This window comes from Anolis sagrei, chromosome 2 (genome assembly GCF_037176765.1).
Source record: "Anolis sagrei isolate rAnoSag1 chromosome 2, rAnoSag1.mat, whole genome shotgun sequence".
Classification (NCBI taxonomy): Eukaryota; Metazoa; Chordata; class Lepidosauria; order Squamata; family Dactyloidae; genus Anolis; species Anolis sagrei.
The window spans coordinates 265,864,565-265,890,944 of NC_090022.1; the positions used below are offsets into that span (position 1 = coordinate 265,864,565).

General features: G+C 40.2%; 1 protein-coding gene across 1 annotated transcript in view; it reads left to right on the forward strand.

The window, feature by feature from the left end:
• The first annotated feature begins 3,339 nt into the window (after window positions 1-3,339).
• The window catches only part of JMY (junction mediating and regulatory protein, p53 cofactor), a 51,508-nt gene continuing 28,467 nt past the window's right edge, over window positions 3,340-26,380 (forward strand). Inside the window, exons 1-2 of the mRNA XM_060761613.2 lie at window positions 3,340-5,467; window positions 21,663-21,836. Coding sequence (XP_060617596.2) covers window positions 4,733-5,467; window positions 21,663-21,836 — 909 coding nt within the window. The 5' untranslated portion in view covers window positions 3,340-4,732. The remainder of the gene's footprint in view (window positions 5,468-21,662; window positions 21,837-26,380) is intronic.

A 26,380-nucleotide genomic window follows, 5' to 3' on the forward strand; every position in this document is an offset into this window, starting at 1 on the left:
TCCTCTTCTCTCTGCTGAGTGCAAACTATTTTTGTACTATGAACTATTTTGCAGCAAGTAAAGTAAGCCTGGGCATTTTAAAAGCAACTGAGAAGATGGGATGACAAAGGATTAATTGGGATAGCTGGAGAGTATTAATTAACATGTTTATGCAACTTTGGTTTCTAAGTGGGGTAAGAAGTCACTTTACTAGGTAAATATATTCAGGTGACAGGAAACCTGACAATCATTTGCCCTCCACCTCACATCCTCAATAGCTATGACCTCTTTCTTTCAGCAGGCATAGTAGCAGTTTGGGGAAAATATGGTGAAGTATGCCATATAACTTCAGGGATGGTAAGGTATTGTAGTCCTTGGCTACGAATCTGTGCATCCTGCCTGACTTGAATAGAAACAGCAATATTTGTAAAGGCTAAGCATCTCTGATCTGAAATGCTAGAGACCAGAATTGTTTTGCATTTCTGATTTTTAAAGAATATTTGCATATGCATGCATAAAGGGTTATCCAAGAAATTAGCCTCGAGTCTAAACATGAAATACATTTATGTTCCATACACACTGTATTCACATAGCTCAAAAGTAATTTTATACATCATATTTTAAATAATGTTGTGCATGAAAAAAGTGTGTGTACATTGAATGAACAGAAAGCAAAAGTGTCACTATCTCAGGTATCCATATGGACAATTATAAACAACATTAATTTGGAGCACTTTGGATTTTTTAAGTGGGTATATGTGTGAACTCTCCTTGGAAACCAAGATGATGAAACAGACTTTGGCTGTATTATGAGAAGACAGGACACTCTAGAAAATAGAGTTATAATTGGTAAGGCAGAAGGAAAAGAGGAAGACCATGTTACATGATGCATGGTGCATCTACATGATGCATGGTGCATCTACACAATGGAATTAATGCAGTTTGACACCACTTTGGCGCCTTCCACACAGCTGTATAACATCCACATTGAACTTGATTATAAGACAGTGTGAATTTAGATAATCCAATTCAAAGCAGATATTGTGGATTATCTGCCTTGATATTCTGGGTTATATGGCTGTGTGGAAGGGCCCTCAGGTAATTTAGGGCCCTTCCACACAGCCCTATATCCCAGAATATCAAGGCAGAAAATCCCACAATATCTGTTTTGAACTGGGTTATCTGAGTCCACACTCAGATAATGTGGGATTTTCTTCCTTGATATTCTAGGACAGTGGTTCTCAACCTGTGGGTCCCCAGATGTTTTGGCCTTCAACTCCCAGAAATCCTAACAGCTGGTAAACTGACTGGGATTTCTGGGAGTTGTAGGCCAAAACACCTGGGGACCCAACAGGTTGAGAACTACTGTTCTAGGATATAGGGCTGTGGTTAATCTAATAAATTACCAAGACGATGCAGAACTTGCAACCCGTGCTATCCCAGAACTGACCAAATTGTTGAATGAGGGCTGTGTGGAAGGGCCCCCAATCAAATAAGTCACGGTTCTAAATTTGCAATGCTTGGATACATCAACACCAGGCATGGGCAAAGATTTTTTGGACTTCCAACTCCCATAATTCCTAACACCTGGAAGGCCGAAGTTTGCTTGTCTCTGATCTACACTGTATGCAGTTTGACATCCCTTTAACTGCATGGATTAATGCTACAGAATAATGAGAGATGTAGTTTTACAAGGCTTTAGCCTTGTCTCCAGAGTGTAGGTGCCTCACAAAACTACAATCCACAGGACTCCATAGGATTACCCATAGCAATTAGCAAGTGGTTTTAAAGTTTTAATATTTTATTATAGTTGAATGTATGTTTTAACACGTGTGACAGCAAATACTAGTATTTGATCTTAAATGTTTTAACTTTTATTATGCATTAGCTGTCCCCTGCCACGCATTGCTGTGGCCCCAGCATGGTGATCTGGAAAATAAAATGAGAAAGTGTTGGTTTCTAATATATGTAATTTATGTTTGTGGGTAAACAGTATTTCTTGCTGCTTCTTTGTCCGTTTTGATGTGGGGATTGTCTGGTTTGTCTACTCTGGAACATGCAACATATAATTGTTCTTCTTTAGGGTCCCTTTCAAATCTATGATACTATATCTGTGTGTGAGTGAATCACATATATCTATCTATATCTATGGCTTGATGGCTCTTTGTCAAGAGGGCTTTGATTACGTTTTCTTGCCCTGGTGAAGGGAGTTGGACTGGATGGCCTTAAGTATGGGGGCTCTATCATTGATGGGGTTCAGCATGCTCTTTGATTGTAGGTGAACTGTACATCCCAGTAAATACAACTCCCAAATGTCAAGGTCTATTTTCCTCAAACACCATTTGTGTTCATATTTGGACATATGAAATATTCATGCCAAGTTTGGCCCAGATCCATCATTGTTTGAGTCCACAGTGCTCTCTGGATGTAGCTGAACTACAACTCTCAAACTAAAGGTCAATGCCCACCAACCCCTTCCAGAGTTTTCTGTTGATCATGGGAGTCCTGTGTGCCACGTTTGGTTCAATTCCATCATTGGTGGAGGTCAGAATTCTCTTTGATTGTAAGTAAACTATAAATCCCAGCAACTACAACTCCCAAATGACAAAATCAATTTTTGAGTGTATTGTCGAAAGCTTTCATGGCTGGAATCACTAGGTTCTTGTGGGTTTTTTCGGGCTATAGGGCCATGTTCTAGAGGCATTTCTCCTGACGTTTCGCCTGCATCTATGGCAAGCATCCTCAGAGGTAGTGAGGTGACCTCACTACCTCTGAGGATGCTTGCCATAGATGCAGGCGAAACGTCAGGAGAAATGCCTGTAGAACATGGCCCTATAGCCCGAAAAAACCCGCAAGAACCTAATTTTTTGAGTGATGGCCACTCCTTGGGTTAGTAGGTGTCTTGTGGCCAGATTTTGTCCAGTGATTTTTGAGTTATATTAATCCCACAAACGAACATTGCATTTTTATTTATATAGATGTGCCATCTGCCGTGATCTGCTTTGGGCCTTTAAGTGGGGAAAGGCAGGGTATACATTTCTCAAATAAATAAAGTGGTGCCAAACTTGCCAAATCTGCACTTGAAGTCACCCTGGGTCTCCTCCACTCACCTCTTGCAAATTCTTGGACTGAGGGTGTACAATTCATATAGTGTGCTCCCATGAAAAGTGGTTGCTATGAGATTGTGGGAGTTGTAGTTTGGTGAGCTCTCTTTGGCAGAGAAGGCTGAAGACCTTGTGGATCTGGAGAAAGAAGGCGAGCCGGTCGGAGAAACAGGAGGAGCGGGAAGGGCGCCTTGCTTTTCCCTTCTTCTCCATCTCCCTCACAGCCCCGGGCCTGGAGAAGTGGAGGAGGAGGAGGAGCCTGGGCCTGCGCCAGAGGAGCCCGAGAGGGAAGGCCTCCTCCTCCTCCTGTTGGGGCCTCAGCAACACACACACACTCAGGGAGAGAGAGAGAGAGAGAGAAAGGCGTCCTGGAGGCGGGGCGGCGGCGGCGGCGCCACTTGCCTCATCGCCTCCTCATCATCGGCATCATCATCAGCATCGCCGCGGCGGCGGCCTGTCAACAAATCCGCGGCCTCCACGTGACCCGCCGAGAGCTGCCTCCGCTTCGGAAGGCGGCCGGGCCGAGCCGAGGAGGGAGCCCCGCGCAAGCGAACAAAGCAGGCCGGGAGGCGACGGCGGAGCAGGAGAAAGAGGACGAGGAGGAGGACGGCGCCATCCCTCCACCTCTGGCCATCCATCCGTCCATCCTTGACAACAAGGACGGACGAGCGGAGTGAGGAGAAGTAGGAGGGAACAGAGGAGACGTTGCTGAGGAGAAAAGAAAGAAGCAGGAGGAGAAAGAGAAAACCTTGCTGCTGCTCCTCTGACTGACAGACTGGCTTCTCAGGCATCGGGCCTGCGCTTTTCCCTCTTCTCTTCCTTTTTGACTGAAAGGACTGACTGGCTTCTCAGGCCTCTGCTTTTCTCCCTTCTCTACCTTCCTGACTGAATAGACTGACGGGCTTCTCAGGCTTCGGGCCTGTGTTTTCCCCCATGTTTTCCTGACTGACTTCTCAGACTTCAGGCCTGTGCTTTTCCCCCTTCTCTTCCTTCCTGACTGACTGACAGGCTTCCGGCCTGTGCTTTTCCCCCTTCCCTTTTCCTTCCTTCCTTCCTGACTGTCAGGCTTCGGGCCTGTGCTTTCCCCCCTTTCTCTTCCTTCCTTCCTTCCTTCCTTCCTTCCTGACAGGCTTCGGGCCTGTGCTTTTTCCCCTTCCCTTCTTTTCCTTCCTTCCTGACTGACTGACTGTCAGGCTTCGGGCCTGTGCTTTCCCCCCTTTCTCTTCCTTCCTTCCTGACAGGCTTCGGGCCTGTGCTTTTTCCCCTTCCCTTCTTTTCCTTCCTTCCTTCCTTCCTTCCTGACTGTCAGGCTTGAGGCCTGTGCTTTTCCCCCTTCTCTTCCTTCCTGACTGACTGAATAGACTGACTGACTCCTCAGGCTCGAGGCCTGTGCTTTCCCCCTTGTTTTCCTTCTTTTCTGACTGACTTTTCAGGCTCCAGGCCTCAGCTTGTCCCTCTTTTCCTTCCTGACTGACTCCTCAGGCCTTTGCTTTTCCCCCTTTGTGTTCCTGACTGACTTGGCTGACTGTGCGCGGTTTCCCTCCTCCTCCTCCTCCTCCTTCCCGGCGGCTGAAATGGCCGAGGGCGGCCTCCTCCCGCCGCTGCCGCTGCTGCTGTGAGGGGAAGGAGGGCCCGCTCCTTCCGCCGCCATGAGCTCCTTCGCCTTGGAGGAGACGCTGGAGGCGGACTGGGTGGCGGTGCGCCCGCAGGCCTTCCAGGAGCGCGAGCGGCACAAGTTCGCCTTCATCGTGGCCTGGAACGAGGTCGAGGGCCGCTTCGCCATCACCTGCCACAACCGGACGGCGCAGCGGCAGCGCAGCGGGTCCCGGGAGTCGGCCAAGGCGGCCCGCAGGAGCACCCCGGCCTCCCCCGCGCGGGCCCAAGGCAGCCCCGGGGGGCGCGGAGCCGAGGCGCCCCGGGCCAGGAGCATCCCATCCCGCAGGCCGCCTCCGGAGTCCCCGCTGGGCGAGATGGAAGTGCTGGAGCTGGGCCAGGACGCTGCTTCTCCTTCTCCTTCTTCGCCCGGAGAGGAGTGCAGCTGGGCCGGGCTGTTCTCCTTCCAGGACCTGCGGGCCGCGCACCAGCAGCTGTGCTCGGTCTGCTCCGAGCTGGAGCCCTGCCTGCCCGCGCTGCCCGAGGAGCCCTCCGGGATGTGGGCCGTGCTCTTCGGGGCGCCCGAGCTGAGCCAGGCCGAGATGGACGCCCTCTGCGCCCAGCTGCAGGTCTACCTGGGCCACGGGCTCGACACCTGCGGGTGGAAGATCCTCTCCCAGGTGCTCTTCGCCGAGACCGACGACCCCGAGGAGTACTACCAGAGCCTGAGCGAGCTGCGGCAGAAGGGCTACGAGGAGGTGCTGGCCCGGGCCCGCAAGCGCATCCAGGAGGTAAACATCACATTGCTACGCACTTGGAAGCAAAGTTGGGCCAGGACTTCAACTCCCACCATTCCTAACAGCCTCAGGCCCTTTCCTAACAGCGGCTGAGGGGGGAAAGGAAGGGGCCTGAAGCTGTTAGGAATAGGGCGAGTTGATGACCAAAACACCTGGAGGAAGGTCCAACGTTGCCCATGCCAAATTATTTTAGGGCTTTCCTTCCAGGTGTTTTGGACTTCAATTCCCACCATTCCTAACAGCCTCAGGCCCTGTCCTAACAGCAGCTGAGGGGGAAATTTATTTATTATTTATTTATTTACTGCGCTTATATACTGCAATTCTCAGCCCTTTAAGGGCGACTCATTGCGGTGTGATGGAAGGGGCCTGAAGCTGTTAGGAATGGTGGGAGTTGATGACCAAAACACCCATTCCAAATCATTTTAGGGCTTTCCTAAGTTTTAGGGACCTTCCAAGTTCCAGGTGTTTTGGACTTCAACTCCCACCATTCCTAACAGCCTCAGGCCCTTGCCTAACAGCAGCTGCGGGGGGAAAGGAAGGGGCCTGAAGCTGTTAGGAATAGTGGGAGTTGATGACCAAAACATCTGGAGGAAGGTCCAACTTTGCCCATGCCAAATCATTTTAGGGCTTTCCTTCCAGGTGTTTTGGACTTCAACTCCCACCATTCCCAATAGCCTCAGGCCTGTCCTAACAGCGGCTGAGGGGGAAAAAGAAGGGGCCTGAGGCTGTTAGGAATGGTGGGAGTTGATGACCAAAACACCTGGAGGAAGGTCCAACTTGGCCCATGCCACATCGTTTTAGGGCTTTCCTTCCAGGTGTTTTGGACTTCAACTCCCACCATTCCTAACAGCCTCAGGCCCTTTCCTCCCCCCCCCCCTCAGCCACTTAAGCGGCTGAGGGGGAAAAGGAAGGGGCCTGAGGCTGTTAGGAATGGTGGGAGTTGACATCCAAAACACCTGGAGGAAGATCCAACTTTGCCCATGCCAAGTCATTTTAGGGCTTGATCGACAGAGGGAAGCAGGATATACATAAATACTATAAATAAATGTAAGAGTGCTACACAAATAATTTTGGACACATAAGCACAAAAAGATATAGCCACCCTCAGTAAGGTTGCCAACCTAAAATGGCTGAGTCAATATAAATGCACCTTTGAAATTGCCAACTATCTAAAAATGCAAATACCAAAACATTTTAGGGACGTGTTCACTCGAGCTAGATTTGGTCAGCTTGATACAATGGTCAGATATGGGAGATTTAACATCATCCCTTATAATGAGCGGATTTGTATCTGTGGAGCACCTGAAATTGAGGATATAGCAAACAAATTATTTGGTTGTAAATTGTATCAGAAGGTGAGTGACTTTTACCATGGTCCATACATCAAACGGACAATGTATTGGGAATCTCACATCAGAACAATATATTTTATGTGTTAACATATAAAACATCTCTGTATTTAAGTAAAATAATACGTTTGAGAACCACATATGTGGGGCTTATCAGGGTAAATCGTAAGGGTGATAAGGTAATATGTATATATTCAGTTTTATAATATATATTTACTGTATTGTTATGTCTTATTTTAACTTACAACATAGAGTGCAATCAAATCTTATCAAGCCTTGTTTTTGTTTGGTATTGTGATATGACCTAAGGGCTAATTAATAAAATTATTATTAATATAGCCAAGTTTCGAAGTTAGGTTCTGTAGATTTGTTCTTAAGTTGAATTTCCATGTAAATTGGAGCAGGTACATTTTTAATTGTAACTTCAGCCATACTTATATATATAGAGAGAGATATGGGTTGCTGTGAGTTTTCTGGGCCATGTTCCGGAAGCATTCTCTCCAGACGTTTCACCCACATCTATGGCAGGCATCCTCAGAGGTTGTGGGGACAAGAGACAGAGCCTTCTCAGTGGTGGCCCCTCATCTGTGGAACTCCCTAACGAAATTAGATCAGCACCCTCCCGCATGGTCCTCAGAGAGAAAGTAAAGACAAGGATGGACATTTAGAAAGGCCTTGGATTATGTGATTTTAATGTTTATATTCATATTAATATTTTAATTCCATGTTTTAAATGTCTAAATGTTGTTTCCGTTTATCTGCTTAATATGGTTTAGTGTAACACAGTATTATAAAACCAGCTTTTAAAATTTAAAGTTTTTAAAATTTAAAGTTTTTTTCTGACTGCTTGAGAGTTCTGGTTACTTAAGTTCCAGTTAACTGAGTCTAGTAATAATAATAATAATAATAATAATAATAATAATAATAAGTCCCGCTTCATTCTCTGGGACTTAGGCTCCAGGGAGTTGTGCTTTGGGGAAGCACACCAGCACTCTTTGGCAGAGAAGGCTGAAGGCCTAGTAAAACTATAACTCCTTTGATTTCATAGCTTTGAGCAGTGGCAGTTCAAGTAGTGTCAAACTGAATTGTATCTATGTGTTTTCAAAGTCTTTCATGGCGGGAATCATTAGGTTGCTGTGAGTTTTCTGGCCTGTATGGCCATTTCTAGAAGCACGATCTCCAGATGTTTTGCATTCATCTATGGCAGGCATCCTCAGAGGTTATGAGGTCTGTTGAAAATGAAGCAAGAGGGGTTTATATATCTGTAGAAAGCCCAGGGTGGGAGAAAGAACTCGTGTCTGTTTGATACAAGTGTTAATGTAGCAATTGACCACCTTGATTGGCATTGAATGGCCTTGCAGATACAAGGACTGGCTGCTTATTGCCTGGGAGGTGTTATCTGGCCCTGATTGTTTTCTGACTGGAATTCTCATGTTTCCTAAGTATTGTTCTTTATTTGCTATCATGATTTTAGAGGTTTTTTAATATTGGTAGCCAGATTTTGTTCAACAGACCTCACATCCTCTGAGGATGTCTGTCATAGGTGCAGGCGAAACGTTAGGAGAGAATGCTTCTGGAACATGGCCATACAGCTCAGAAAACTCACAGCAAGCCACTGCATTGTATATTTCCAGAACTAGCCCTCACTGATACTTTTGCAGTAGTAGCTGCACCTTTTGGTATTAGTTCTCAGAATCAGAGCAGTTCTGTTTTGCTCTCAACTAGAGGGGCCCCATTGAATCAGAGGAATTTATGTATGTGTAGACTCACCATCGAAGAATTAATTCAGTGAGTTTACTTTAATAACCATAGAGCATTTTAGTCTTTATCTTGCACTCAATTTATTTGCTACGTTTGCTGTTGGACACTGTTCCTCATGGTAAGAAGCAGTCATAAAGTTAGTCAAAGCTGAAGTGTTTATACCTGATGTTAACATGAGAAGAAAGATTCAGGCCAACAGCCATTTACCATTAAATGCATTCTTTTGCTTCTGGTTGATTGTAGATGAAAAATGCTGAGTGGGTATGTGATTGTCACAAGCACTCATTTGCAATAGGTACTGAACTTCTGCTCTAGGTATTTCCCTTCATTTAGGTTGAAGCCTTTTCTGAGGTTAATGAGAACATTAACTAGTGAATGGTGTGAAGTAAATGCAGAAGTATTGTTAGTTTGAAACAGAATCAAAGTTTTATTCAGATGATCTAGGCATGAGGTTTGTTTTTGTTTTCTTTGTGTATAAATACTTCAGAGTAGAGTGTTGTATTTTTAGAAGGAAATATTTTTTTCATACATAGAGAAGGGATAAATACCAGTGATTGCATTAGTACTTTATGGCTATTAAGTGTTCACCAGCAGCCTTTTTGCATGTTGGATTGCTGTTACCATCAGTCCTAGGCAGTATGTCACTAATGGTGGGGCTGTAATCCAGAATACCTGGAGGACACCAGATTGTTGTTCCAAAACTCTGATGGAGATCATCTTCATTTACTAGCCAAAGGCATTGGTGAAAAATGTTTCATGAGAGCCAATTTGGACAATTTTTTAAAGGAGGGAAGGATAGACATTATTGAAGTAATTAAAAAAGAGCTGTGACTATGTATATATGTAGATAGATGTCTATAAAATTGAGGGTGGTGAACTCCAATCAATAGTTGACCTGAAAAAAGCAGTGCCATAGTAAGAACCTGTTTTGTTTTGTTTCACATTGTATTGATTTGAACAAACTTACTATATAGAATTGTACCCTGGTCCAGTCTATGGTATATACAAAATCAAAATCCTACTCTTGAACCTGGCTTTCACAAGTGGTTCTCTTCTTTTCTCCTTCATGTCTTCTCTAGGCTCTCAAGCATTGGGGTGAAGGATTTTTGGCCCTCCAAATGTTTTGATCTATAAATATGCGGGAGAGCCTTCTCATCTGGAAGGAAAAAAATCCACAGTATTAAAACCTTGAAGGAAGCAGATGAACCCATTTTGTATCTTCTTTATGGTATTAGGATCATGTACCAGTGCAGATGCGCACAGTTGCACAACAGTTTTGTCACAAATACATTCTTATGCTATGAGCAAATACTTGGCTTCACCCACTTGTTTTGAATTATTTTTAAAAGGTCTATCTGTGAGATGATAAAAGAAGGAGTTAGGAAAATCCCAGGTGCTTGATTTTCTAGATGCCTTAAATGTGGTACTGACAGCTTCAAAAGAGACATGTTTGTAGTCTTAGATGATAAACAAAAAAGCTTCATTGTGAGAAATACATAAATCACATTTTTGTGATAAGTCCCTTTTCCAGACTGGCCCCATAGCCTTGGAAGCTTGTCTATTACCACGTCCCACGGCCTCATTTAAAATCCCTCCTTGAATTTGGGTCTTAGCCTTCATGTAACCTTGGCATGGACTAATTTGCTTAAACATTAAACAGTAGGAAGTGTGACCCATCCATTGAATCAGGCTTAATGATGCTGGTTAGAGTCTGTTTTAGAAGATTACCAAGACAGTTCAACTGTAGTATTATTATTATTATTATTATTATTATTATTATTATTATTATTGTCGTGTCAGGAGCGACCTGAGTAACTGCAAGTTATTATGTCGTGCATAATATACAATATTTTAATAAATTGCAGTTTCTGATTTCAAACCAGAAAACAGGATTCAAGCTGATTAATGCCAGACTTTCTTTCCTTCGTTTAACATAATCCAGTACACACCCACTTCCAACCGACTCACTTAGCGTCACCATACCCTAACACAGTGGTTCTCAACCTGGGGTCCCCAGATGGCCTAACACATAATACAGGTTTTGCTTCCCATTATAATTTTGGGGTATGGGTTTTCCATAGAGGCTTCCTCATTTCTCTCAGGCTCTTGGTTATTAGTGGATTGCCAGAGTTTACAAACTTCTCTCCCCAATATTCTGTTATTTGAGGAGTGCCAGTTATGAAAGGGAGCCCTTGACTCTGAAACTAGGGATTTTTTGCTTCCATCTTCCCTTATGAGAAAATGTGTTGCATATTTATGAGTAGGTGAGATGCTAAGAAAAATAAAAGTAAATGGGCAGTAAAATACCTTAAGAAAGAACCTTCCTAAATGAAATGAGGTAACCTGTTATGTAGATATGACCCAGTTAGCAGGATATTGTGTTTAACTGCAGTGCAGTCGTCTCATTCCATCTTTGGTAAACCAAGTTGTTAAAAATTATATGATGTTAGTACTGCTGTGGGTATATGGTATGTGAACTGACCTGTCCTTAATTAAAAGGTGCTTCATATTGAAGAAAGGAGATAATTTAGGTAGCTTGCTTTGTTCTCTGTGGTTCTCAGGTTTCTCTTGTCTCTTACATGTTTGATAGTGGCTTTCTCTGAAACAAGAAGCTCATATCTCACTTACCTAAGTTATTCCATGATAATGAAACAACAGATGACAGGCATATAATATTAATGTGTAATCCTGATGTAGTGGTTTTCCACACTTCAGGATGGGGACTTGATTCTCTTCCTGAAATGCAAGCCTACTAAGCTCATGTGTTGCATATATATTTTCTTTCACATTACTTTTGCCATCTACATTTGAAGGTAGCTAAACATGAAGGTTGAGATGTTCAGTTGTAGCAATGGCATATTTAAAAGCCCTACTAGAGCTCTTAAAAAAGAACCTAAAAGTTGACATCAGAAGTCTTTTAGTAGCACAGAAATGAATGCAACACTAATTCTTTCATTAAAATTATTTGTAACTTGCAGATTTTGCTACAGATTCAATTTCTTGAAATGAGGTGAGCAGGGAGGTTTTAATTTCATTGTTTTTTGGTGTTGATATTTCTCATATCTTGCTTAGTTGCTCAATGTATAATCTATTTGAATTTTGTGAGATTTGATATTTGTTGTGTTTAGAACTGAATTGGAATTCTTTGTGTAATTTTTCTAAACATCTGTAATACTGCTGACAATGCACTAGACTCCAGAGTAAAATTGTTATCAGAATAATTTTGATTAGCTCTTTTAAACTTAAATATTTAAATGATTTCTTAAATAATACTCTGACCCATATAAACTTGCATGAAACATCTGCTTTGGCAAATGCTGCTATGTTGAAATACTATAGTTCTAAAATGTTCTCAAATAAGTGCAAACTATGAAATGGAAACATAGACAGTATAATTGATACTAAGAGGAAGCTTTATCTTGACCATTAAGTGAAAGCTCTTTTAATCATTATGTATACTTTATCTCTTCCTTCAGGGTTGTTTATTTTTCTGTGGATGCTGCTCTTTGGCAGTTCATTCCTCATTCCTTCTGTTTGTTTGTTAAAAATAACAATTATATATGTTGTATTTTATTTTAATTGCGTTTCAGTGTATTAGTAGAGTTGAATATTCCTGACATTCCTGGTGCATAACTACTACTATTACTACTAGTACATTTTATTTCTTACCTGCCACTCCTCATGGCTCAAGTTATCTCTTAAGGAGTCTAACATACTGGGTAATAGACAAACAAGCTACCATAGAATTTGAATTAAGGTGTTTGGCAGTTGATTGAATTGGTTATACTGATGGCTAGTTAACAGCAGTGACTCCTAAACAAGATATTTCCGCATCGAGTCCTCCGGGAGATGCTAGCGGGGTACAAATAAAGTTAATAATAATAATATTTCACGCAGAGAAACCCCATTGCTTTACTATTGGCAGCATTAGATCTATGGTATTTGGTTTTGATATGCAAGTTATGTTGATACAAGTGTTGATTCAGATAGTGTAGTTTAGCTGTATATATAGAGATGGAAGACATTAAGAACAAAATACAAGAAAAAAGTTCTTCCTACAATTCCTTGATAGTTGTATAAGGAACTCTATATTGATTCATATTAAGAAAAAAATCCAAATTAACAATTCTAATTGAACAGCACATAACTTATTCAGTGGTTTCCATGGCCACTGGTTTAAAGCACATTTAAAACAGAAATATAACTATTTATTTCTCAGTAGTTGATCCCATCATGTGACACACCCTTCCACAGGCAGGCAAAGACCTTTTTATTTAGGAAGGCCTTTTCTTCTCAAATTATGCAGCAGAAGGGTGTTTTCAGTGTGGTTACTATGCTATTATATTTTAAATTATGTTTAAGAAATAATTTAAATTATTTTAACCATGTGCTTTGTTTAATAGAATTGTTTAATTATTTTAAACATTTGCAGACTAAGATTTTAGCTGAACTTTGTTTCAAATTGTTATAAGTAGCCTTGGATTTCTGGACACTGCGGATGGAAGCACTGGGAAATGAGGTCTGCATTAAGAGAAGCAGTTGTCACAGGCCCCCAAATGGTCCCTCCATCACTTCTCAATGCACTTTCCATCTCGACAACCCTGCACACATAATTTCACAGCACCCTGATCTGAAACTTCTTGGAAAATACTTTACCTGAGGTACTGTTTGGTTGAAAAGGCAGAGGTTTTTTTGGTGGGTGGCAGTGAGAACATAGCTATAGTGATGGAGATCTGTTGTCATAGTTATGTCTAATAATAGGGGATCTTGGCCTTTATTTATGTTCATCTTTGAAAAGAATTGCCATTTAAAAGGCACTATGTATGTACATTAATTTTTCCCTTATAGTGAGGAGAGTACAGACTCTTTCTCTAAGCAAATTATACAGCTGTTACGAAGAGCAACAAGATATATGACAAATGAAAACAACTGAAAAAAATATTTATTTTAGGAAAGGCAGTATCATGGAACCTGGAGTTCTCAGGGTAACAAGCAAACAAGCAATACTGACATTAACGGGACTATGCTACAGTTCAACAAAAGAGCTTGTGCTTTACATATAGACAGTAGAAGGTCCCTGCATTAATCTCTGGTGTCACCAAATAAAGGATCTTGGGAAGTAGGATGGATAGGATTTCTATCTAAAACCCTGGAGAGCAGCTGCTATTGTAGATAATACTGGGCCAGATGATCTGGCTCGGGGGCAGTCCTAATAGTGTTGAATGAAATAGTGAACAATGAAGGGCACCAAAGATTGTCCACAAGGCTGGAAAGGAATGGGTGAGTGAGTCTAGCCTGATATTTATTATGCAAAACCAGGGTTTGTGATTGTGTCAGACTGGTAGTAATTTCAATATTCTTAATAACTCATGGATGGTATGCCAAATTACGAAAGCTCAGATTTGATAGTTATGCACATGCATTAATAGTTATAAAGTATTAAATATGTTGTAAAGCTAACAATGATATGTTAGTATCTTTCAATCTGATCCACATACAATTTAAATCCCGGTAGTTGGTTTTAAAAAGCTTAAAACTTTTCTTTTGACTCTTCTGTGCTCTTGTTATAGTGATTGTTAGCCTTGTATGCAGGTGTACAAAATGTGTGCATACTGAATTAAATGGTATTTTAGGACTTTAATCACTCTTTATATGTTCCAATATCCTTTCTGAGTGCAGTTGCTTGTTACCATTGTTATGTGCTGTACTATTTTGGATAAATATAACTTTTGTGACCCCACTTCCATTAATTGGCAATTTAGTGTTATATATGCATTGATTTCCTATTCATGTGATTTCATGATATTGCTTTGAAATTTAGTCTGAAGATGTTTTCCCCACTGCTAACATAACTTTAGATCTGTAATTCACTAGCATGTTAATCACAAAATATAATAAAATTCTTAATGCTTCTGATGCTATATTAAACATTCAAATGCAGAAAGCTTGTAAGTTTGCAGTGTCAGACATCTCAAACTGATATGTGTTTAAGGACTTTGGTCTTACGTTTTTCTCTAAGTAAATAAGACCTGATTAGATATTTCCTCTAACTTAAGATGATTCGGCTTCCTTTCTCCTCTTGCTTAATTTGGACATTTTAATAAATAGATTTGTTACCAGGAAATGTTTGTCCTCTTTCGGTGTTTGAAGCCATGGCACACACTAGTCTGACTGGCTTGTCACATCTAAGGTGTGAAATTCTGGTCTATCTGCTTGAGCAGGTTTTATTATTAAAACTCAAGCAGGAGGAAGCTATTCCAGGAGACGCCTTGTCTTCATTTCAGCTTTTGGAGCCAGTAATCACATAGTTGACTCCACCTTGGATCTTTGAAATGCTTGAACAAGAACTGTAGCAATATAATTTTAAGCTTTGTTAATTGTGTAAAAGTGAAAGAAGGAATAGTGATTTGACTTTAGACAGTAATGATTGTATTTCTTTATTAACACACTTTATTAAAGGGTCAGTGCTTTCACTGAAGATTAATCATTGCACTCACAATTCATGAATCATGCTTGGTTAAGTTAAGGGGAATATAAAACCCAAGTAGACCGAAACAGGATTTTTTCTAGGTCTTGAGGTGTCCTTGTATAACTTGTGCCCATCTCAGATATTTGAAAAAATAAAGATTAGCTTATTATAGCTGTTCTCAGTTCCAGAGGGTAGTGGCATCAAATATTGGTTTGTTCATTTAGATTCAGTCTCAGCAGTATACATAGTTTGTATTATGGATTACAAAAGTAAAAAGATTACAGAAAAGTAGTGTAAATCAGGCAGACATAATTGTGCCAGGACTTTTTGTTTGTTTAAATCAGTGGTTCTTACCGTGGGGGCCAATCTGGTCTGCGAGCCTCCTTCCTCTTTATTTATCTATTTTATTTTATTTATTTTATTTCTGCTTGTTTCACGCTGCCAGCCATTCCTTCCTTGTCACTTATCATGTATCAGAAGCTAGAGCTGGTGTGGTCTATCCAGTGCAATTTTCTGTATCAGCACCCTAAACCGAATCTAAAGTTGACCAAAAACTAATTTGTAACTGTTTTTGTACTAATGTTGGAGAGTGGTCCCTGGTCAAAGTGGTCCCTGGTCAAAGTGGTCCCTGGTCAAAAAAAGGTTGGGAACCACTGGCTTAAATATACAGTTGGCTCTCCATATCCAGTGATTCAACCACTCACAGCTTATGATTTTTCTACAAAATATTCTTTTTGTCTTGAAATAATTGACAGTCTTCTTTCTCATTACATTTCTTGGAGCTGGTCAAAAGACAAAGATTTCCTCACATAGTCTAAAATTATTAATGACTGATGAAAGCTATAGTTTTTCTATTTAGCATCTTTTAAATCTAAACAGTTTTCTTCCTATACAGTGTGCGTAATGCTTGTTATTTATAGAACATAATTATATTCTTTAAGTCTCCTTTTTACTGGCTACACATAGCTATTTTTAAAAAATAGCTTCCCATAATTCTCATTATGGTTACCAGGATTTTTTTCTCATGCCGTCATCAAACTTGCTAACATACCCACCTTGATCCAGGCACAAGGTGTGTATGGCAGTGTAATACCCTTATTATACCGCCACTGGCCATAATGGAATCCTCTTTTCTTTGGTGTGTGTATGTGTGGGGGGTGAATGTTCCATTATCTTGTGGATTGGAACTTATCATTTCAGTCTAGAAATAATGTATTTGTGTAGGATAGGATAGGAACCTGTGGCCCTCCAATTGCTACATCCTTTTCAAATTATTCCTTATTTCCACTCCTTCTAGGAAAATGTGCCCTTAGTGTGGGTGGGTTATCATTTCTCTCAGCTGCATGTCTTCATGTACAAAAGGGCCATTTCTATTGAAATTCCAACAATAACATTTAAAAAAATCCAAAAAGATTATTTGCAAGATTAGGTGCATCAAAATATATCACACCAGTTTGGGAGAAACCTAACCACATTACACCTGCAATATTTAATTGTGTTGTCATGTAAGCTATCATATTGACAATTATGGTGTTTTTTGATATGTTAATTTTCAAATAAGTAGCGGTGTTTTCTCTGTCAGCATAAAAAGAAGCAAAGAAGTAGGAGGGGAAAAATAACTATGGCAGGATTCTTAAGATTAACTGGTTTTTACTTTTGCATGAGATTTTTCAATTAGTCTTAAAGTTCTTGCCATATCTTTCCCCTCCTTTTTATAAGAATTCCCCAAGGATGCATGTATGTATTGTTGCATATGCTAAGGAAGTGCACATGTTATAGACATGTTATATAATTAGGGGAAGAAGTTGAAGGCAGCATTCCTGCAGAAGAATAACATGGCAAGGAGCATCAATGGTCTCCTCTTTGCATGTATCAAACATCTGTTGCTCTTTTGATTGCATTGAGGTTGATTGTTGCTTGGTTGTAGCTTGTTTCATACCAGCCCCTCACCCCAAGTAGTTGGAGGAGAATGATAAATTCACAAATCTGTGAATTCTCTGTATATTGTTTTGCAAGTCAGTGATTCAAAAACCACTTTCAGATGTCTTAACAAATAACCAGGAATATAGTTCTGGAATTTATTTCGGCAATCTTTGTGGTTATTGGTATAGTAGGCATTACGAGGCTTGAAGTGAAAAAGTTTAGCCTCATAGAGTGGTCTGTTGTAGCTGTGCGCCTTCAAGTTGTTTCCAATTTATGATAACTGTATTACAAAGTTTTCTGTGATTAAGAGTGTGTGACCTGCCCAAGGCTATCCAGTGGGTTTCCATGACCAAGCAGGTCTACGTTTTCTTCACAAGAACAGAATAAAACCGGAGTCTAGATCACAATACAGCAGATAAGAAATCAGAATGATAATTTATCTTTGAGAGGTTGCTATCTTTAGCATATCTCTTCTAGTGTGTTTTATTGAAACACTTGGAGCACATCTATTTCTAATTGTTTTATTTTCTATTAATCCAACATGGAGCAGCTTTCTTCAAGACCTGGTAATATATAGTAGAGTATTGATCATATGTGGGGGACACCAGTTCACATTGATTTGGCATTGGGGACTGTGCAGTAAGGTGGGAATGTGGAGGGATGGGTTTGTTGTTTTGTAATGTGTGCTGGGAAAAGCATTTAATTTAATTGTACCATGTACAATGACAATAAAGTTATTCTATTCTATTCTATTCAGAATACACAGTTTCCACTCAGCTACACAGTTTTCTGATTTGTTTCAGTCACTATTTGTCTAAACTGCTTTACTTAGTTGTTGAGAAGATAAATGGAAAGCAGGAGTTGCTCTCCCTTTCACTCTTTTCATGAAGAATGGACTCAAAATAAATATACAAATACACCAAAGTCTCATATTACTGTATTGACTCAAATCTAATGCTCAGCTTTTTTGCCTAAATCACCTTGCCAAAATTAGGATGCACATTTGATCCATGTAACACAGTAATCTTAATGCTGAACCAAAGCAAAAGGGGAAGTTTCTTCAGGGGCACCCGAAGCTCCTATTTGAAGGATGCCGTCTGTAATTTAATTGTCATAGCTCAATGCTGTGCAGTCCTGGAATTTGCAGTTTGGTGAGGCATCAGCGTTTTCTGACAGAAAAGGCTCAAGATCTTGTAAAACTCCAGCCCTTGTGACTCCATAACATTGAGCCATGGCAGTTAAAGTGGGTTCATTCTACAGCATAGATGAACCCTAAAGTTTTATTTTCCATTTGAAGCCTTAGTGCTCTAACATTTTGCTTTTAATGAAGGAATTCTAAGTAGACTGCAATGACATGGCCTAACTGAGAGAAGAAAGTTTATAGTGTAAGCTTTCATATGCTAAGTCCTAAACTGCCATCTCAAGCACTTTTGGTGGCAGATCTTTATTTGCATATAGATAGTTTCCCAGTCTCAAAGAATTATTTATCTACAGTAGGGCACATAACATAGATAGGTGGGTACAATCTTCTGTCAAATACCAAACACAGAACATATATGAAACACATCAAATGTGCATTTAGAAGTTATCCACATATATTGTGCTATACTAATGTCTAGTCTAGAGCTTATGGAAGGCAAGCAAAGAAAGCTTTGCTGATGGCTATTTGTACAGTGCTGTGGCACTGTTGGTTCATATATGTTACATTGGTTTGGCTAGTGCAAAGATGTTTGCGATATCAAGGGCTTGCATGTACAGGCAATCTCTGCATTATAAACATCCAACTTACAAATGACTCATAGTTAAGAACGGGGGTTAGACAACAGGAAGTGAGAGAAATTTAATCCTAGGAAGGGAAGTTCACTCCAGAAAGAATAACCATGGGGAAAAGGTGTCTCCACTGAAGCTTTCTCACCAATCCTTCATTTCGACAACAAGCCAATTTCTTCAAATCAGTTATCACAGAGACAGAAAGTGCAGTGAAATCTTCTGACAGCAAAACAAACTCCACAGGACTGGTAAACTCCCTATACTATCCAAACATAGATAAATTTGACTGGAGATACCCTTATAAAATGTACTGGTTCTGACTTACAAACAAATTCAACTTAAGAACAAATCTGTAGAACTTATCTTGTTCCTAACTTGGAGACTGCCTGTATAGCCAGTGCTGCTGCTAATATAATTGTCACTTTCTGTGCTTACTGCATTTGCTTTCCCTCTGATCTCATTCTCTATAATCCCATTCCCAGATTTATATTTTGTGTATATACAATTTTGTATATCTCATATTCTGGATAATACTCTGTGTTTCTAGAGAAATGGATTGTGATCCACAAAAGCTGATTTGATTAATACAAGTGTTAGTCTTTAGAGTACCTCTTGTTTCTGTTGCAATGGACATAAGCTGGCATTCTGTTGGTGTCCTCTGCTAGTATCTATGCTTTCTCAAACAGTTAGTTTTCCTGAAATTATAGTCTCCAAGATTTTCCACATAACTGCATTTGTTGGATAGGAAGATAAAATAGTATACATTTTTGAACTATATGAAGTTAAGAGTTTGTTTTCTTTGATATAGACAGTTAAACAGATCAACCATGTGTTTCCTGTACAAGATCTTAACACTTGATTTGCTTTATTCAGCACTGCTTGGATTTTTCTATTGAAAGATAAGAAAAGCACAGATGAACACAGAAGTTGTCTGCTGTTTGAGCAAGGCTTTGAATATACTTGATATTTAAATAGCTCACATTTAGAAATGTTCCATGTTTCCATAAAGCCATTGAATGGTAACATAGCTTTCAATTTTATTATTATTTTAGATAAGAAAATTTTAAAAAATCGAAGACTGTGATTCAGCAGAGCCCTCTTCTCTACCTTCTTCTTGCCACATTTCCTACATTCAGTGCAGTGTGTCAGGCTATTACTGGGAAAGAGAGGCTCAGTCGCACAGCCTATATCACCCATTCAGTATTCTGTGATGCTTGGTGCACCTTATTTATTTATTATTTATTTACAATATTTCTACCCCACTCTTCTCACCCCCGCAGGGGGACTCAGAGGAGCTAACAATGGCACAATTCAATGTCACAGTAATTACAATTATAATAGCAAAATAAAATCATACAATACAATAGACTAAAACAAACATTAGTTATACAATCGTAAAGCCATTTTCATCATAACAGTCCTATGGTCCAATTCCATGTTCAGGTGCTGTTATGTCCACTAGCCAAAAGCCTGGTTCCACAACCACATCTTCAGTTTTTTTCCTGAAAGAAAGGAGAGAGGACGCCGATCTAATTTTGCTGGGGAGCAAATTCCACAGCTGGGGAGTCACCACTGAGAAGACCCTGTCCCTTGTCCCCACCAGCTGTGTTTGCGAAGCTGGTGGGACCGAGAGCAAGGCCTCCCCAGTGGATCTTAGACTATGAGGCGGAAAGTAGAGGGAGATACGTTCGGATAAGTACGCTGGGCCAGAGTCGTATAGGGCTTTATAGGCCAAGACCAGCACTTTCAATTGTGCTCGGAAATGGACTGGCAGCCAGTGGAGTTGACGTAACAGGGGGGTGGTATACTCCCTGTATGATGCTCCAGTGAGCAATCTGGCTGCCGCCCGCTGGACTAGTTGAAGTTTTCAAACAGTCTTCAAAGGCAACCCCACGTAGCTGTACTGTGTCAATTTATTTGTACATGTTTGTAGATATGAGTCTTTGTTAAGACATATACTCATTCCATTTTTCACGGGCAGCTACGTCTTGTGAATAGACACTGCTATTTATTGCTTTTTCTTTACTTGTTTCATGTAACCACTCTGTATATAAATATAGTTGCTTCTTTAGATATTATTAACAAATATGTGCTCTTGAATAGAAGAAAAATGCTACAAATTTTTTTAAGCCATTGATACAGTACTCAATGAGAAAAGGAGAGAGAGAAGAGTGCTGTGTCTCCAAGTTACCTGGTTCTCCTAGGCACGGTTTTAGGAGCCAGTAAAAAGTGCTGTGGGCAAAATGATTTTGTCAACAGACTGCCCCACAAAGTCCAGATTGTTATTTGCATGGATGTGTAACCAACAGTATTTCAGTCAGAAATATTTAAAACAGCTTTAGCTCTTTCTTCTTCAATACTTGCACAATGTGTAGAATTAAAATTGCTCAGAATCCATTAAAAACAAGAGGAAAATCAATAGGACTGCATACTATTACAAGCCTGCTTTAGTCAACTTTTATAAACCTTTTGAAATAAGGTTTTTGCTTGCTAGGCAGAAAAGCAGGCAAGCAAGGAGCATAGAACAGATGATATTAGATATTTTTTATCAGGTTTGAAAGAGTTCTGAAGCACTTTTCTTTCTTATTTTAAAGCAATAATTAAAATGGGGCATAATATAGAAAAATGCACCTTTTCTAGATGACAAGAGATCAATTTTACAAGTAAGACTTTCAGTAATACATTTACACCTTGCATTTCATATCTATATAGAAGGTTGAGGATTAAATGTTTTATTGGGGTTTTTTAAAGTTTCATAATTTAAATCAAAATAGAGAGTAAAATTAAATGACGTCAGTACTATTCATCAGGATATGGGAGTGACTGTTACCAACTGCAGATATTCATCACTTCATATGTCTTTGTTAATAACAGAGAAGTTTTATTAATTTATGTTATTTTCCTTCATTTTATACAGCTCCTTGAAAAGCACAAGAATACAGAAAGCATGGTAGAACTGCTTGAATTGTATCAATTGGAAGATGAAGCATATAGTAGTCTTGCTGAAGCCACCACAGAACTCTATCAGTACTTGCTGCAACCTTTCAGAGACATGAGGGAGCTTGCAATGCTCAGGAGACAGCAAATAAAGGTAACAAACTAGCAATATACATTCAAAATTAACCTAAATGTAGAGTTGCCTGCTACCAGACTCCCACATGTAAGGAGAGAGCTGTGTACATGTAACGGCATGAATAGGGCATAGAATTGACCATGTCCATAGCTGGATCATTCCTACCATATATTCTTATGTTTAAGTTGACCTTATTTATAAGTCAAGATCAGAGTTTGGGGGCCAAAATTATGCTTTTAAATATGACATGTAGATAAGTTGACAGTAAAACTTTGGAGCGCATCATAAAGTTACACATAAAGTTACTCTTATCCATCCCATGGAAAAATGAAAGCACCAGCACTGCTCTGGGCCAGCTGTCTGTGGCCACTGCTGTTGCCATTTAACCGCCCAGCATTGCAAAAGGCCATTGGAGAGAGTAGAGGGGGTCAGTACTTCTTTTTAATTCTCCAAAGAATGGATCAAGTTGTTAAAGGAATAGTTTGGTTTATCCATAGAAAAGAAGTCCCAAACTATCCACCATAATGGAGAGAACAGAGGGGGTTGAAGCTTATTTGAAATCCTCCCAGTATTAAAATAGATTATTAGTATAGAATTTGGAACTTACTCATCTGAATTCTGTGATGTATGTTTAGTGGCTTACACAAAAACTAGTTTAATTAAAGCAACACAGGCAGTCCCTGAGTTACAAACATCCGACATGCAAACAACTCATAAATGGGTTTGGCTAGTGCAAAGTTGTTTGTGGTATCAATAAAGGGTTTGCATGTACAGGCAATCCCTGCATTATAAAAATCCAGCTTACAAACGACTCATAATTAAGAACAGTGGTGAGAGGACAGAAGAACAGGAAGTGAGGGAAATCTAACCCTAGGAAGGGAAATGGTTACCATGAAAGAGTTACCATGGGGAAAAGATGTCTTCACCGAAGCTTTCTTACCAGTCCTTGTTTCCACAACAAGCCACATTTTTCAAAATCCAATTATCACAAATACAGGAAGTGCGGTGAAATATTTTGAACAGAGGTACAGACAGCAAAACCCTTCCCTATGCTATCCAAAGCATGCATGCATATATATAGACTGGAGTTAAACTTATAAAATGTACCTGTTCTGACTTACAAACAAATTTAATGTAAGAACAAACATATAGAACCCATCTTATTTGTAATTTGGGGACTGCCTGTACATAAAGTTAGATTAGTTTAAAATAAATAACAAGAGCAATAAGCAGTACAAACGTTAGAACTCTATTCAGATCAAAACTGGGGAAGAGGTGGGACAGAAAGAAATATATTTGAAATGTTTACATCAGTGGTTCTCAACCTGTAGGTCCCTAGGTGTTTTGGCCTACAACTCCCAGAAATCCCAGCCAGTTTACCTTTTGCTAGGATTTCTGGGAGTTGAAGGCCAAAACGTTTGGGGACCCACAGGTTGAGAACCACTGGTTTGCATGGTGTGTTATTCATGTTTCATTTCTAAATGTTTTAAACTGTAGGTTCACACAGAATGTACCAGTGACTATTTTAGAAACTGCATTTAATTTAAACATAATTTTGGCAAGCAGTTTCATGTACAAAGTAGTAAGTCATATAAAGAACACTGATATGTTTACAAGAATTTCCATAACTGATGTCTAAGATCTTGTTAACCAACCAAAGATGATGCTAGTAGCAAGAACAAAACATTTTTTTTTCTGCTAGCCTTCAAATGCAGATACTTTTTTTTGGAAAGGCAACAGTGATATGTGTATTTTTCTAGCTTTGTGGTGTTTCATTTTACTATGTGATTTTCTAGGAGAATATAATTAAAAATCTATGCATCTTTAGGTGATAATAAGGTCTACAATGATGTTACTTTGAGCATTGGTGCTCACCAATGCTTCCTCTTCATCCTGGAAAGAAGTGACGAGCGGAGTGCTGCAGGGTTCCGTCCTGGGCCCGGTCCTGTTCAACATCTTTATTAATGACTTAGATGAAGGGTTAGAAGGCAGGATCATCAAGTTTGCAGACGACACCAAATTGGGAGGGATAGCCAATACTCCAGAGGACAGGAGCAGGATTCAAAACGATCTTGACAGATTAGAGAGATGGGCCAAAACTAACAAAATGAAGTTCAACAGTGACAAATGCAAGATACTCCACTTTGGCAGGAAAAACGAAATGCAAAGATACAGAATGGGGGACAATGCCTGGCTCGAGAGCAGTACGTGTGAAAAAGATCTTGGAGTCCTTGTGGACAACAAGTTAAACATGAGCCAACAATGTGATGTGGCAGCAAAAAAAGCCAATGGGATTTTGGCCTGCATCAATAGGAGCATAGTGTCTAGATCTAAGGAAGTAATGCTATCCCTCTATTCCGCTTTGGTTAGACCACACCTGGAATATTGTGTCCAATTCTGGGCCCCACAATTGAAGAGAGATATTGACAAGCTGGAACGTGTCCAGAGGAGAGCGACTAAAATGATAAAAGGTCTGGAGAACAAGCCCTATGAGGAGTGGCTTAAGGAGCTGGGCATGTTTAGCCTGAAGAAGAGAAGGCTGAGAGGAGATATGATAGCCATGTATAAATATGTGAGAGGAAGCCACAGGGAGGAGGGAGCAAGCTTGTTTTCTGCTTCCCTGGAGACTAGGACGCGGAACAATGGCTTCAAATTACAAGAGAGGAGATTCCATCTGAACATTAGGAAGAACTTCCTGACTGTGAGAGCCGTTCAGCAGTGGAACTCTCTGCCCCAGAGTGTGGTGGAGGCTCCTTCTTTGGAAGCTTTTAAACAGAGGCTGGATGGCCATCTGTCAGGGGTTATTTGAATGCGATGTTCCTGCTTCTTGGCAGGGGGTTGGACTGGATGGCCCATGAGGTCTCTTCCAACTCTTTGATTCTATGATTCTATAATATTGCCAGGCTGCTTTCCTATTTGATGTTAAATCCCTTCAGATGACTCAAATAGAAGGAATCCAAGAGATGCTAAAATAATACTTTTATTTAAGTCTAAGTAGCATATTATCTATAATAACTTGTTTCTCATAACTATGTGTGAGGCAGATAAATTATGTGCAGAAAAACAACCTGAGGTGAAAGAGTTCTCTTCCTGCTCAACACAGACTGCTTTCCCCTCAAGATTGCAATCTTCTGCAACAGCTCTTTGTTCAAGCAAGGTTGGATAGAGTGGCATATCATTTATCATTAGTGACTTCAAAATGCCTTTCTGTTCTTGACTATGATGGTAAAAGAGTATGCTTTGAGAATTGCTTAGGAAAAGTAAGTTATTGAGCTGAACCCATCCTTTTAAATCTTGAATTGAAAAGCAAGAAATAGAATGCTTCATCTTGTTATCTTCTGCCTGGTTTCTTCTATTGGTAAAAAGGAATTTCTACTGTATATGTATAAGTGAACATGTGACTGGTATGTATTAGCAGAGCAATCTATATATGTGATTTCAATGAGCCCAGTTGCAAAAAGATTATGTGAGGCTAGAAAGCAAAGGCAGAGGCAGGGATGTTTCATTAACATAGATAAATCAAGGAAAACCTGGGGTACATTTTTCTAAGGAAGTCTGCTCTTTAGTTTCAAATGCCATCTGTAAGGGTATGATGCCTTACCCCTCTCTTTTCTTTCATGGAATAATGCATTTGCTGAGTTGAAACCTAAAGCTACCCAGCTCTTTCATCAATATTTTCCTTGGCTAGTACAGTACAAATAATTTATGATTACTAGACCTGGATATAGTTTGTGGACCTGTGGAGGTAAGGATTTTTATAGCTGAGGAATGACCACTTTCTCGGCTTTTCTGGTTTGTTATGGCAATCTAATGTTCTGGATGGTATTATTATTATTATTATTATTATTATTACAATTTGCTCATTGCCATTTAGGCTGATGCCATGACACGCCATGAGCATACCAAAGGTATAAGAGTACAGTTATGGATGTGAAGGCACCCTGATGTACCCTTGTGGTGTTCTGTTTCAGGGATTGTGAAGTTGGTGGGAGTACTGCCAGGGTGCTTCTGTGACCCTGAGCTTTCTATGGCTGTATTGTCTGGTTACTGGAAGAGAAGTGCTATTGTGCATGTGAGCTTCTCTTCTCTGGCAGAGCAACCCATCTGCTCTGTCCAGTAATCTCTCACCTAGATTTCAACAGGTATTGGATTACTCTGACCAAGAATATTTTAGTGTTTCTTGGGAAAAGGTTTTGTTCCATATTGGGACCAGATGTAAAGTATGTTGGATTGGAAACTTGAAGCAATAATTTAGAAACACCTCTGAGGATGCTTGCCATAGATGCAGGCGAAACGTCAGGAGAAATGCCTCTAGAACATGGCCATATAGCCCGAAAAAACCCACAAGAACTGAATTTAGAAACAATTGTACTTCTGTTCGTATCAGAATTCTATTTACCCAGCTTGGATGCTTTTTTTTTAGTCTTTCTGATGTTGTTGGACTCCAATTCCAACACTTAATAACAACAACAACAACAACAACAACAACAACAACAATCAACTTTATTTACCCCCCGTTGGGGCAGCTAACATGAGGCCAGGCCCTTTAAAATACAATGCAA